The sequence below is a fragment of the Cornus florida genome, unplaced genomic scaffold (genome assembly GCF_030987335.1).
Source record: "Cornus florida cultivar Cherokee Brave unplaced genomic scaffold, ASM3098733v1 CherokeeBrave_3.0.0_Hap2_Chr11, whole genome shotgun sequence".
In the NCBI taxonomy this organism is placed as follows: domain Eukaryota; kingdom Viridiplantae; phylum Streptophyta; class Magnoliopsida; order Cornales; family Cornaceae; genus Cornus; species Cornus florida.
In genome coordinates, this window is record NW_026775581.1 from 82039308 (window position 1) to 82053201 (window position 13894).

Sequence of the window (13894 nt, forward strand, 5' to 3'; positions counted from 1 at the left end):
AAAATACTACCACCTTCAACTGATGTGCTTGTTTCTACAGGGGATCAAGGGAGTAAATCAGTCTCTAAATGAGTAAAGTGAGTATGTAAGTAGGTTGTATTTCTTGTCGATGACAAAAAAAAAAAAAAAATTAAATTAAAAATAAAAGACATTTTTTTTATCAAAAAAAAAAAAAAAAAAAAAAAAAAAAAAAACCACTAACCATCTACCATAAATAGGTTAATTTGAAGTGTGAGGCATGGATATGGATAGATTTCTTGGAGTAATATGCATTGTAGAAACCTTATCCGATGCTTCAACCTAATCTGAAGTGGGATAGCACTGTATCCACTTTAACTGGATATCATCAAATTCAGAATATTACACTATTTTTACATAAATAAACAATTTTTAAGAAATTGAAAGACAACACAATTTATTTGGAACCCTAATTAGATCCTCCTACCATAATAATTCAATCAATTTGCTTCCGATGATGGGCGATACCTGACCAAATTTTAACCCACGCGATTCAGATGAAGGTCTTTCTAGGGTTTATCTTTTTCACTTCCAAAAAAGTACCAGAAAAATGAAACATAATAAAAATTAGAAGGTGGGGACATTTTTATATATATCCATTAATTTGATGTTATATCATGTTTTATAAGTGGTTAGATAGCATTCTCCAATTTATTTAAATCTTTTCTTCTATCTCTTTCTGATATATAGTATTTGTTTTTTCTTCTATTAGAATAATTAATTACATCATACTACATGGAATATATATCATCCATGTACGTATACATCACTTCGTGTCACAGTCATCACATATATATAGATAACCACATTAATTTACAAATATGGATCAATTGCACGTACTCTCACATCAAGTCATTGTTCCATATCCTTTTACCTTAGAAAAGAAAGAAAGAAATAAATAAAAACACCAATTCACCGACATGTGAATTGAAAAAGAAAAAAAAAAAATTACTATATGTATTATAAGCATAAGTGGTACATAAAGTGAATGTTTCAAGTCTTTTTCGAGATTACTGTGTAGTTGATTGATAAGATAACAAAATAAATAAATTAATACCCTTAAAATTCAACTGAATTGTAACGTTATATTATCGTAATGTCACACTTATTAGTTATATTAATCTTATACATTGCTAGCATGTAATGTCACACTTGCCAATTATATAGTCGTCACACTTGTCCGCTATATCGATCGTAGCAAATTATTAACATGTGCGTAAAGTCACACTTACTAGTTATATCATCATAACATTACTCTTGTCAATTATATCATTACACATTACTCGTATGCGCATAACGTCACACTTGTCAGTTATATCATCGCAATGTCACACTTAGTAATTATATCACTACCATACTACTCACACGTGACTTCATGCTTGTTAACAATATCATCGTAGCGTCTCACTGGTAAGTTATATCATTACATATTACTCACACATAATGTCACAATGAGATGCATGTAACCTTACATTAGGTATGCAAGTGTTAAGCTTGGATTATCTTGTCAATTATATCATCCTAACGTCAATCAAAAAAGTAATTTCATTAATATTGTAGCACAACTCTCTTAATATTTTTTACCGGTAGTAAAATTCACACGCCCATTTTTCAGTATTTGAAATCCCATCTTCACTTTTAAAGGTATAGAAATAATAGTACTAGTATTAGATATTAGCAATACTCTAGTATAAATTAGCTACTACATATAAAACATGGTATAATTTTAGACCTATATTATCATCCTCTTTGAGAGGAGAAAACAAAAAGAAGGTGGATCCACTCACACGTACTGTATATGTGCGCGCGCGCGCGCACACACATATATATCTATATATTTTCTTTTTCCTTTTTCGTTACTTGATGAGTCACCTACTTTAACAATCTGAGCATTAGGGTTACCCCTACTTACCTCCCTCATCTACCACCACACATATTTAGGGTTTACACAAGTACTACAACCACGCTCCTTGATAGAACGTGTAATACACGCACCAGTAGCAACTCATTTTCGTGGAATAGCATCTTTTATCACCATCTGACACAAGATACTTACACAGTGAACAATCAAACAATCTCCAAGAAGCGCGTGAATATAACGCGTGGGAATAGTATTTGACTAGGGTTTTTAAGATAGTAGTGGATAGTGATAAGAACCGCACCACCCTGCGTTTGCTGGCACCCTCTCATTCGTCCCAGCTTTCTCTCTCTACAAACACACACACACACACATATATATAGAGAGAGAAAAATTACAATGGGGCTGAGTGATGTATAAATTTTGCAAGTTACATGTTTCAATTAAATTTTTATTTTTCTATAATTTTTCTTTCTTTACGAAAATCAAAACAAGCGCATTACGGCTTTTATTCCATATAAATGGATTTTCATTCATTTTATTATATATTATGTCTTTAATTTTTAAAATTTGGGTTAATTATTTAATCTGCTGTGAATTTTTATCACCTTTTTCTACTGCTTATTTTTTAAATAAACAATTCTTCTTTTCTAACTAGTTCTCCGAACTTATATACCAATAAAATATTTTGAACTTGAACTCTCAATTTTTATTTTAAATCGAAGAGATTTTACTAATCGGACTAATAGTTAGGTAAAAATTTTCTACTAGAATCCAACTAAACTGAATTTTTATTTTTGAATAATTTATTTTGTTCCAAATTATTTTTTATTTTCAAAAAGTGTATTTTGTGCCGAACGGTGAAAGTTTAAATGTGAGCTTATGACAAAAAATATGGGGTTGACCCCACAATATAATTGCTCTAAGTATATATATATATATATATATATATATATATATGAACATATATATATGTATGTGTATATATATGTCTCTTACAGATTTACGTTTTTTAATACTACAAAGCCTCATTTCAAGGACAAAGGATAAAATACTCACACACGCACACAGAAACCCACACTCCCTCTCTCTCCTCTCTCTTTCTCTCTCTCTCTCTCTCCTCTCTCCCGAAAACCTAAAGCTAGGGTTTATCTCGATTTCGCACTCGAATTCTGGTCAGCCAGCTTCGAATCTCTTTGTAAAGTTCATACTTTCAGCTTCGTCTTGAAATGTTTTATCTGATGATATAGTTTTCTGGGTACGCCGTGAAGAATCGAAGTCTGTAACTGATTCATTTGATCTGATCTTCGATTCAAACGAGGTTAGTTTGTTCTTTTTCTATCTCAGATTACTAATTTTTTCGTTGTCGATACGTTGATGATTGAATTTGTGTGTATAATTACAAGTTCTAGCTGAGTTTGAGCTCATTTTTTCCCATTTTAATGCGATTTGTACGTTAAATTTGTTGATAATTTTGTTTATTGCTTTAAAGGTTTGATTTTATGTGATAATCTATATGATTTTTTGGTGTGTTATGTGTGTGTTGATTGTTTTGGTGTGTTGGAAGTGGAGTTGATGGTTTATATGGAAGCAATTTGTTTGTATAAGAAAAACCCTATTTTTTATTGTATGATTTGCATGATTTTGCTAGAAGATTTGGAGTTTTTGCAGCTGATGTCAAGGTGCGTTATGTTTTTGTCTTAATTTTTGAAACAACGGATTGACTTTGTTCTCTCTTTGTCTTGTGGGGAGTTGTATCATTGTCATAGAAGGGAAACCCTAGTTGTTGTTTTGACTTATCAGTGGCATATTTTGGTTTACTTTGCATATTGTGTGGATGCTTTGAGCTATATAGTTGATTGTATAACATGTGGATTATGAAAATACAAACTAGAAACAGCTTTGTCTGTGTTTTTATGGAGAATTAGGGTTTGGAATATTTTTCCACTATTGTCTTGTATACTTGTATATTGCTTGCTATTGTTATTTTATGATGCAAATCAATATTATTAAAGGTGCTTTATACTACCTAGTTATTTTGAGTGAACCATATGAAGTCTTTTTTTTTTTTTTTTTTGGTACTTTGAACATGAAATTGTGAAGTGCTTTTGAACTTCAAGGTGGTTAAATGTGTTGCATGCTGATTTGTTCTCCTAAATCTTTGTTATAGAATGTGAATTACTGTGTAACTTAATATATCACTTAATTTGTGCACATTTGAGATCTTATAGAAATCTTAATGCTGCAATTTTAGTTCTTCTTTTATCATGGAGAAGAGTAAGGTGGTGGAAGAAAATCATCAAAGAAGTGATCATTCTCCTGTGTCGAAGTCCTTGGGATCACTTATCAAGATTGATTCCATATCTATAGACCTTGGGAGTGCCATGGAGAAGAACGAAACAGAAAAGTGTGAGCATTTCTCAATACGGTAAGCTAGCTTATACTAACGATATTGAACTTGCATATCAGTTATTTAAAATTTTCCAGTCTATAGGACTTTGGTTAGACTCTGATCCTCTTGTTATTGCATGTTTGTTTGTGTATGGTTACATGCGTGTGTGCATATCTGTGCATGTTTAAATAATAAGATCTGTCATTAGTATAGTAATGTGATCATGGGAGCTATGGTGGCTGAGTTTAAAACTTCATTGGTCTGAAGATTTATTCTGAGATTCCTTCTCTTTTAAGTTTCTTGTTTCTTTTGCATATATAATTACTGGCTGATTTATATACAATTTAAACTTTCGTAATTTGTTGTGGTTCTTGAATATGTTATTTTAGTATCCTCTATATAGATTATTGAGGGTAACTGGAATTAAGTCAAATTTGGATATAGTACTTTGTATGCAAAAGTGAAATTAATACCAGATCAAGGGACTTTTCTTCAGGGACTCAATTGACACCTAGTTTGTCTTTCTTCAAAATTATATATATCTGAAGGAACACGAGTTGTACAACCAAGAGGAATTTTTGTAGCATCATATATAAATATATGTACACACACACACACACACACATATGTGTATATATTTTCTAGTCACAAGTTAATTTTCTATTTCGTATAGAGGATGATTGGCTTTGGTTTCTCTGTGGAAGCTCTTAACAAATTCTCTCTATTTTTTATGCAGTGGATATGTTGCTGAAATGCGTAAAAAGGACCCGGGGATTTGTTTGCCATTTGCTTTAGATGGGAACAATAAGTCAGAGAGGCAAATTAATATGCTTCCTCCTTTACATGTTGCAAAATTCAGATGGTGGCGCTGCCAAAACTGCCTGCAGGAGATTAGCACTACAAGTTCAATAGAAGAAATTGGAGTGGTTCCTAATTGTTGCAAAAGTGGAGTTATATCCAGTAGCACTTGTTCTCATATGCAATACCATGATAATGCAGCGATGGTGCTGTCAGACGTGCAGCAAGCTTCAAAACTGGACTTTTGTGAGGGAAGGAAAGCTGATGCTAGTACTTCTACTAAGGTGTTTAGCGATGAATATTGCTTTTCATCATGTAGTGATAAAATGGAAGCTGAGAATGGACAAACTGCTGTCACTGGTATACTTCAATATAATCTCAGTACTACAATTACTTATGCTATTGAAATTGGAGTTTTTTTTAGTTCAATTCTTATTTATTTATTTATTTATTTTTCATTCAGGTCATAGGGATGATTCACAAGATTATAGGAATCAGGAAATTCACAATCCTACTTGTGATGCAACAAATTCTAATCCAGGCCTAATTCAAGAAAGAGACACAGTTGACACAGGTAAATTGAATGTCAATTATAAAATTAAATGTCTGAGCAACAGTGCAAAACATCTGCCTCTTAAACTTCATTATTCTTTTTAGCTGTAGTTGCATGGTAATGAAAGTCTATTACTCTTATTCACCATATTTGCAGCCACAGAAATAACCTTGGTTTTTGAAACAGTTGCTTTCAAATCAAAAGGCAGTGAATTGGTGGAATCTTGTGAGCCAAACTGTGGAAGTCATGAAGTTGCAGTTATTGTTCCAGCTACTGGAAATGTTAAATGTGACGGTGGCAGTTCTGCTGAAATTTGTCAAATGGGAAAACTGAGTTTTGCAAATGACCAACAGAGAAGCGTACCGATGACTTGCGAAACGGAACAGGTAGTTGGTAAGATAGATCAGACTATAGATGCTGTCACGTGTCAAACAACCAGAATTACTTCCCTTGAACTGGAAGAGCATGATAATGCATCATATGAAAGTGATGAGATATTGGGTGAAAATTTGATACGTCGAAAAACTCGAAAGGTGCGTCTGCTGACTGAGTTGTTGGGTGCAAAAGGAAATGCAGAAACTTATAGCATCAGGAAGGAAGGTGCTTCTTCCAATGCAATGCCCAATACATCTAATGGTTTAGGTTCATGGTCCGCTCCCCAGTTTGATGTGACTGTTGGAGGAAATATTGGAAAGGGCTTTGGGGGTCCTAACAAGAAAAGAAAGATGCGTCGAGGCAAAGATTGGAAACCACTTGAGATGAGCTGTCCGGATAACGTGACTAAAAAAGTCAGGGTCTTCAAGGGAGATAGAGAAACTTCTGACACGAGCATTGAAATTGCTGGTTCTGAATCAGAAGGAGATGCAGCTGCTGGAGTAGGTGTACAGACAGATTTAAAGAGTCACTGGACTAAATATAGAATTGATAGAAATCCTACACAGTTTAAAAAGAAAAATAAGGAGCCTCAAGTTAGTGATGGATATCCTCCCTTGGTGCCATGGCAAAGTGTCATGCCCGAATACAATCAAATCAAAATTGGGGATGCAGCTAAATGTGGTGTGGCTGCTAATACTGGTTTAATGAAATCAGCACATGATTCATTCACACGCAGAGGGCCACAACAATGTTTCAGAAGTTATCTGTCTCCACTACAAGCTGAGAAAAATTTGGGTTTGTATAAGAAGAAAAACAAAATGCCTCAAGTTGAAGATGGGTGGGTTTCTTTAATGCCTAAAAGAAGTAGCATGCCAGAAGAAGATTCAGTCATCAGAAATGATGTAAAAGTCATGCAGAGTGGGCCTGAAGGAGTAAAGTTTCACTCAACACATGATGCATCTGCTAGAAAAGGGCTGGATTTTCCCCTTAACAGCTATATGGCTGCACAAAGAAGTGGCCTAAATTATTTTGCTCTAAGTGAAGACGGGAATGATCCTTTATTTCCTCAAAAAAAGGTAATTCCAAGAGAAGAACATCGTATGAGGAAAGATGTTAGGCATGCTGGAGAGAAAAATGTTCCTCCCAAGTCTGCAACAGATCCATCTTTTGGTGAAGGATTATTTTGTGATTTGAATGAAAGAATCACTCAAAGGGCATCTTTCTTGCGTGAGATGCAAAACTGTTCCTCTCTGGTTGAAGATGGGAGTTATTCTCTGCATCAGAAATTGGTATGAGCTTTTTTTCTCAGAGACTGATTAAGAGATTTTAGATAGAATATCTGCATGATGAATATATTTTTGTTTATTTACTTAATTTTCGTTTGTAATTGTGATTTATTATATAATTTTTCTTTTTTCTCCCTCTTCCTTGATTTTTTTTTTTTTTTTTTCGGGGTTCTTGGGGGTGGGGGATGTTGCTGAGGGGGAATTTGTTTGGTTCACAGTCAGGCTGGCAGTCTGAGAAAATTAATCACTACGGGTCTCAAACCTTAGTTTGAAGTTTTGGTGTTATTACCTTGTCATTTAGCAATTTGAGCCTTTTGAACCAAGGACATTGGTGTAGCCAGAACCACTTACTATAATTCACCTTCTTAAATTTGATTGATAGCCAAATCAGTTGTTCTGAATTGAATGGTGTATTGCATCACTAATATGTAGCTTCCATATTGGTCTGAAATCCGAATACATTATTGCTTTCCTTTTATCAATCTTGCAAATGGTGATGTACACTTCATGTTAGCATATTCGAAGAGGGAATATATAAACAAGTAAATCTAACTCTCAACTCTGAATGGGTTGGTGTCAGCACACACATGGAGAGTCAGTTTCTATGGTATTTAATAGTTGTCTTGCCAAGAAATGAATCCGTTCCACATAATTAAGAACTGTGCTCACACTTAATTTAATGAGGGCGATATTGTTTACGTTGATAAATTAGGGATGTCCTAGAAATTGTATGGGAGCCATTGCTTGTGCAGTGGTGAAAGCTCGGGATGACAAGCATGAAAATGCAAGTTCAAAGATGAAGCAGCAACATTTTGTGCAAAATAATGCCAAAGGTTACGTCTATCTCCAATCTTCCCCCTCCAAGACCACGTACAGGCGAGGCTAACACTTGGTAATGGCTTCTATATTTGAGATTCACAATAAATTCTGCTGGAAACTGGGGGTGTATCTGGGATGATTAACTGAGAGCAAACTTGACACCGGAACATTGGATCAGCAGCAATAAATTCTGCTGGAAACTGGGGATGTATCTGGGATGATTAACTGAGTGCAAACTTGATACCGGAACATTGGAACAGCTGCTGACCATTTTGTCATTCTTGAATTGACGAGTATCAGTCCATATAGTTTTCCAGTTTGGACACTTGAATCTTGAGGTCGCTTTTTTGGGTCTGGATCCAAGTATCCTTTGTCACATCTGTGCCTGTGTTAACTAAATTATGCAATCTTATATGATAATTCTTTCTTGTGTAGTTCTGATGTCTCATAAATATGTCGCAACACTGACTGAGTCACACATTTATGAAGCCAAACATGCATAGTGTTGTATCAATTATTAGACATGTTGATGTTCTTCGTGGCACAACATTTATGTGGATTCATATTATATACCTACACAATCCTATTATATATATATAATGTATTAATCTCTGCCTGTTTACATTCCTGGTTTCCTATTCCAGGTATTTCCCTTTGTAGCTTATAAATTTTCTTTGGTAGCATTTAGATTCAAAATGTTTTAAATAGACTGCATGTTATGGAAATATTGGTTTTCTTTTTCCAGGATACCTCTGGTCCTTGCAACAAAGAAAAAACAACTGAAGTTCAAGAACATTCAGAAGTTGTAAAGAGACACAGTGACCAAAGAGCAGATAAGTTGTATGAACAAGGAACGCTAGATGACATACCCATGGATATTGTTGAACTCATGGCAAAGAATCAATATGAGAGGCTTCATGAAGCTGAGAGAAGTCATTGCTTGTCTGAGAGAATCGGTGACAAAAGGAACACTCAAATAATGGGGTTGCCTGAAGCACATGGGAATGGGGTGTTGAAATTGTTACATGAGGAAAACCCCCGTACGAGAAAACCTCAGCTTGGCAATGGAAGAAATGGTGTAATCAGAGCAGGTAAAAGTATGGGACCCACCATGCAAAATCCTGTTAACTATTTTTCTTCTTTCAACAGAAACCATTTCAATATGGGCAAGCAGGAGAAAAATCCTGCCTTCACAGGGTTTAGTACATTTTCACAGCATCAAGAGAAGCCATCAGGTGGAGTCCAATTTCCTATTTCTGGTTCTGTCAGAAACAGTAGCAGTCAAAATTGCAAATGGAATGTTGATAATGTGGTGCCCAGGTCCTCTCCCACCAATATGCAGGTCTTGGAATTCTGTGACATATCCCAGAATGGTTCACGACAGCATGAAGAAGCAGAACATGTTAGATCCTCAATGATACCAAATCATGTGCCCTTTGGACTTAACATTCCTCAGTCAAGTAACCTAGAAAGACATTCACAGTGCCCAGTCACACTGTCGAAAGGGAAAATGATTGGAGATCTTGATATGAACTGTTTCAATCCGAGTGCTACCAGCCTTGACAAGCAGAACAGGAACCTTGATTCTGAATCTTTTGGGAGGATGCCTGCCAAATATCCATTTGTTTGCAAACACGGGGGAGTTGAGCATAACAAAAAGGGGACAAGGTCACTAGATCTTTATCCTAATGAAACGATTCCAGCAATGCAATTACTCAGCCTCATGGATGCAGGGATGCAGTCAAGTACACCATTCAGTTTGGATGACATGCCTGAGTTTTTCAATAAACCTTTCTTCCCTTGTGATCATCACCCTAAGGTCGGTGTGGATGGGAAATCCAAGTTCCTTGATAAAGCTTTCTTTCCATGTGATCATTCAAAGGAGTTCTCTGCGCTAGGGAGGAGGGTATATAAGGCTTGTGATAGCTCAAGACATCCATCATCTGTTTTTTATGGTAAAAATCACCCTCCAGAGCTAATATCTTGTGAATGTTCACCCGCTGTTGCTGTTGGTGCATTTGCTTCTGTGCATCAAAATGATGGAAATTTCAAAAAAGCCACTGGTTATGCAGGTCTAGTCTCTCCAAAATCTCTGGAGCAAGGGAAAAAGAAAGGCTCTTATTCATCCACACAAAATAGAGGCCGGAAACCACAAAAGTATGTTTGCAGGACTGGTGTTGCAGGCACAAGTCATGCTTCTAATCCTGTTCTGGATAAGCAAAAAGTGGTCCTTGGTGTTTCAGAGTCTCTAGTGTTTCCCTTTCAATGTCATACAGTTGAAGAATCATCTAAGCGAATGGACTTGGTGGCCCATGCTGCGAATGGAAACACTTGGTGTATGAAAAGCATTTCCAATGTTGACATCTGCACTGTTAACAGAAACCCAGCTGACTTTAGCATACCAGAAGCAGGAAATGTGTACATGATAAGTGGTGAAGATCTCAAATTCAGAAAGAGGATTCCTTCCATGGATAGATCTGGCTTGTTTAATGTTGATGGGAGAAAGAGACAGAGGGTTACAAAGCGCACAGCTATTAAAGAGCGTCTGAATCATGTATCATAGTGTGGTCAAATGCCAATAGCAGTTGGGGACATTAGAACCTCTTTCATCTCCTCGATTCAAAAATACACCTCACTAAAATGATAATTATAGGACAATTTTGCATCACCTAAGATTGTTGCTTGAATTCCCAGCTGGGTTGCTTCTTTTTTTCAGCAGGTGACGTTTTCATGGTCTCATCACCCCAGCAAAATTAGAAAATCTCATGGGCCATAATCTTCGACAGCAAAGGCCAGTCAGATTCCACATATGAACGCGTATTTGGGGAACTTAAACCATTTGATTCTGGATCTTGACGGGCTTCTTCGCTGTCCAAAGTCGAGCTACAACAGCCATGCTGGGTGCTAGGTATGGCCTGCATATGCCTGAACATTTCTGACAATAAATTTAAAATGTATATATATTTTAATATGATCTGTGTTTTGGTGTCATAGTTTATAATGTTCCATATAAACCTTTACATTCCCCTTTGGTTTTGACGGGGCTCTTAACGTTATTCAGTGTTTGGTTTGTTGCTGGTTCTTACAGTTTGTTTGATGCGTATTCTCCATCCTTGATCAGAAAGGAGTGGAAATAAAAGGACACAAATTCAGCTCATTTAGGACTTGATGATTGTAAATTGGAAGTGTCTTGTGATTGACTAAAATAAACCTTCTTGTAGCTTCTATATTTGCTTCAGCAATGATTAATTTAGTGTCACACTATCATATGCATTTGGAAACTAAAATGTGGGTGGTATTTTACACATTTATGTGTCCCTTGCCCGGACCCTTGCACCATACATAAATAGTTCTCCCGGGAGACCCTACGTCCGGTCATTTGTAGTGTTCACGGCACCACCCAGAACACATCCGATGTGGGACTCAGAACACGTCTTTGCGTCCATGACAATTAGCTTGTAAGTTTGTTGCAGGTATTGGGTTACTGAACGCATTTGTTGGTCCAATAAATTTCTCATATTGTACAAGGACAGTAATGAATAAGAGAAATAGATGTAAATAAAAAATGTGCTTCGTTTTCTCATTCCTACTGAAAAAGAGAAATCAATAATTGAGTCAGTCGTAGTTCTCATTTCACATTAGATATGGCTTTATCCGTGTCAACTCAACTCAAACCTTTTCTCCAATTAGTTGGAGGGCCATTGCTTTATCTATATTCCTAAATGGAGGAACTCATAATTACATCTTGTACCGTTATTACTTGTTTATCAATCATCAATTTCAGGCCTCAAGACCCTCTTCCAGTTCCGATTCCGGATAATATCTGGTCTCTTCTCCGGGCTAATGCTCATTTTCGCCTTTGTCGGGCGCCCAGAACAAGCGATGCAGTTGCTCATCTTTTTGTTCTAAATCCGGTGATGGTGATGCACACTGGGATGTTTGGCCTTCCCAAATCTTGCAGGCCTTAGAGCAGGACTTCCTTCTCTATGCTGTGTAGTTGTTTTCTTCCTTGTTCTTTAGTTATGTTGTCTTTGTTTGGACAGGAAAAAAATATATATATATGTTCAGGTAGGAGTCCAAGTACGCTGTTGTGCACTCAATACAATTAAATCTTAATTCGAACACATTTTAAAATTGGAGAAATGATGTTCAAATTAAAAATAAAGATGTTCATTCTGAATTCATTGACTAGAATAGTGTCACGGCCCGCCTAATTGTGACAGAGAAAATTGCGCCACATGCAACACGCGAGCGTCGAGAGGCTTCTACATGGCATGAGAAGAGTAATGTTCTGGGTCTTTTACATTTGTTTAAGTATGAAGTATTGTAAGGAGAGTCGTAATGTGTTGCAGTCTTTCACATTTGTCTAAAGAAGCATGGAATATTGTTGAGAGTTGGAAGGTTGTGGACAAGTTGGAGATATTAGTATATATTTGTAGAATGAAATTAATTAGAGCATTTATGGGGAGAGTTAGAAGTTAGGTAAGATGTCTATAAATAGGCGTGGAGTTGCATTTGTAAACAATAAGCTCCTACGCTCCACTATTTGGGTCAAATTTCATTATTTTGGTAAATGCATCAATTAAGTTATTTGTTATTTTATTAAGTTACAGTCAACTATTCGATTACATTGTTTGTTTTGGTAAATTGCATAGCTAGATTAAATTACATCAATTAAGTTATTTGTTATTAGAGTCAATTTTGATTATCTCCATTGGATACTATGTAACTCTGAATACTCAGCAAATGATTGAATAAAATTATTTCTTTATGAGTGATTTACAAATTGTGAGGATGCCAGGTGTGATACCTAGATTCTATTGGAATGATTCCAATATACTTTTCGTTTTTTTTTTCAATCCTTCTTTTCTTCTAACAACCCTGAATCTTAGCTTTGTTTTTGAATTTCCAGCCCGTAACTCTTATTTACTTTCTTCTATTTGAGCCTGTCTTTTGTCCTACATCAGTTTTGGTATCAGAGGAAACTTACTTTGATATGCCTTTTGAACAGCTAATGATTAAGATTAATGATTATTAGAAGAAAGGTTAGGGTTCATAGAAAAATTTCATGAGTGGGTTGAATTGATCAAACTCGATAAAAACTAGTGCTAAGAAATTAGGGATAAAAATTATGTATGTTAAAACCAATTGTCATTGGTTATGCTTTTCTATAGAATATATCTAAAGCTTTAAATATTTTATTTTCAAATTAATTCTTAACTTTTAGCAGAAAAGAAAAAGAAAAAAGGTCTGGAAAACAAGTGAGAAAATCATTTGAAAGAAAACAATTGAAAAATTTTCAATTCAAAGTGCGGTTTTCCTTCCTACTTTATATTTATTTTTGAAAATTTTCCGATTTTAATTGAGATAACAACCTCCAAGGTAGTTCAACCTTCTTGTTTGAGTACAATTTATTACGTCCGATCAAAACCTAAAATGTTGAACCACAATATAGGCCCAAATAATATCTAAAAAGTTGAACCACAATATAAGGCCCAAATAATATCTAAAAAACTTGGACCACAATATAGGCCCAAACAATATCTGAAAAAGTTGGACTCCAATTTCAGCAGACCTTAGGTGGGCATTACGTGCAATATAGGTTACCAACCTGCCCAGGCCATGTGGCCACCATTGACCAAAGTAAATAAGTTATCCACATTACTCTTAGTTCTTTCTCCTTTACAATATTATGTATTCTCCAAACATCTTCACGCTAAATTTTAACACATATTCATAATCATTAGACGTTGGCTTGAAGATGTTTGAACAGAAAAACTATTAGAGAGGTTCCA

General features: G+C 35.5%; 1 protein-coding gene across 2 annotated transcripts; it reads left to right on the top strand.

Moving 5' to 3' along the window:
- The first annotated feature begins 2901 nt into the window (after nucleotides 1-2901).
- LOC132283037 (protein EMBRYONIC FLOWER 1) lies at nucleotides 2902-11169 on the top strand. Of its 2 annotated transcripts, XM_059784909.1 has the most exons (7): nucleotides 2902-3197; nucleotides 4131-4304; nucleotides 5005-5426; nucleotides 5530-5640; nucleotides 5806-7283; nucleotides 8845-10054; nucleotides 10172-11169. In XM_059784909.1, the coding sequence occupies exons 2-7, from the start codon at nucleotides 4144-4146 to the stop codon at nucleotides 10660-10662; spliced, it is 3873 nt and encodes a 1290-aa protein (XP_059640892.1). In that variant the 5' UTR covers nucleotides 2902-3197; nucleotides 4131-4143; the 3' UTR covers nucleotides 10663-11169. The 2 variants fall into 2 exon arrangements, with proteins under 2 accessions (XP_059640892.1, XP_059640891.1); XM_059784908.1 differs by having other exon boundaries at nucleotides 8845-11169.
- Nucleotides 11170-13894: the final 2725 nt, after the last annotated feature.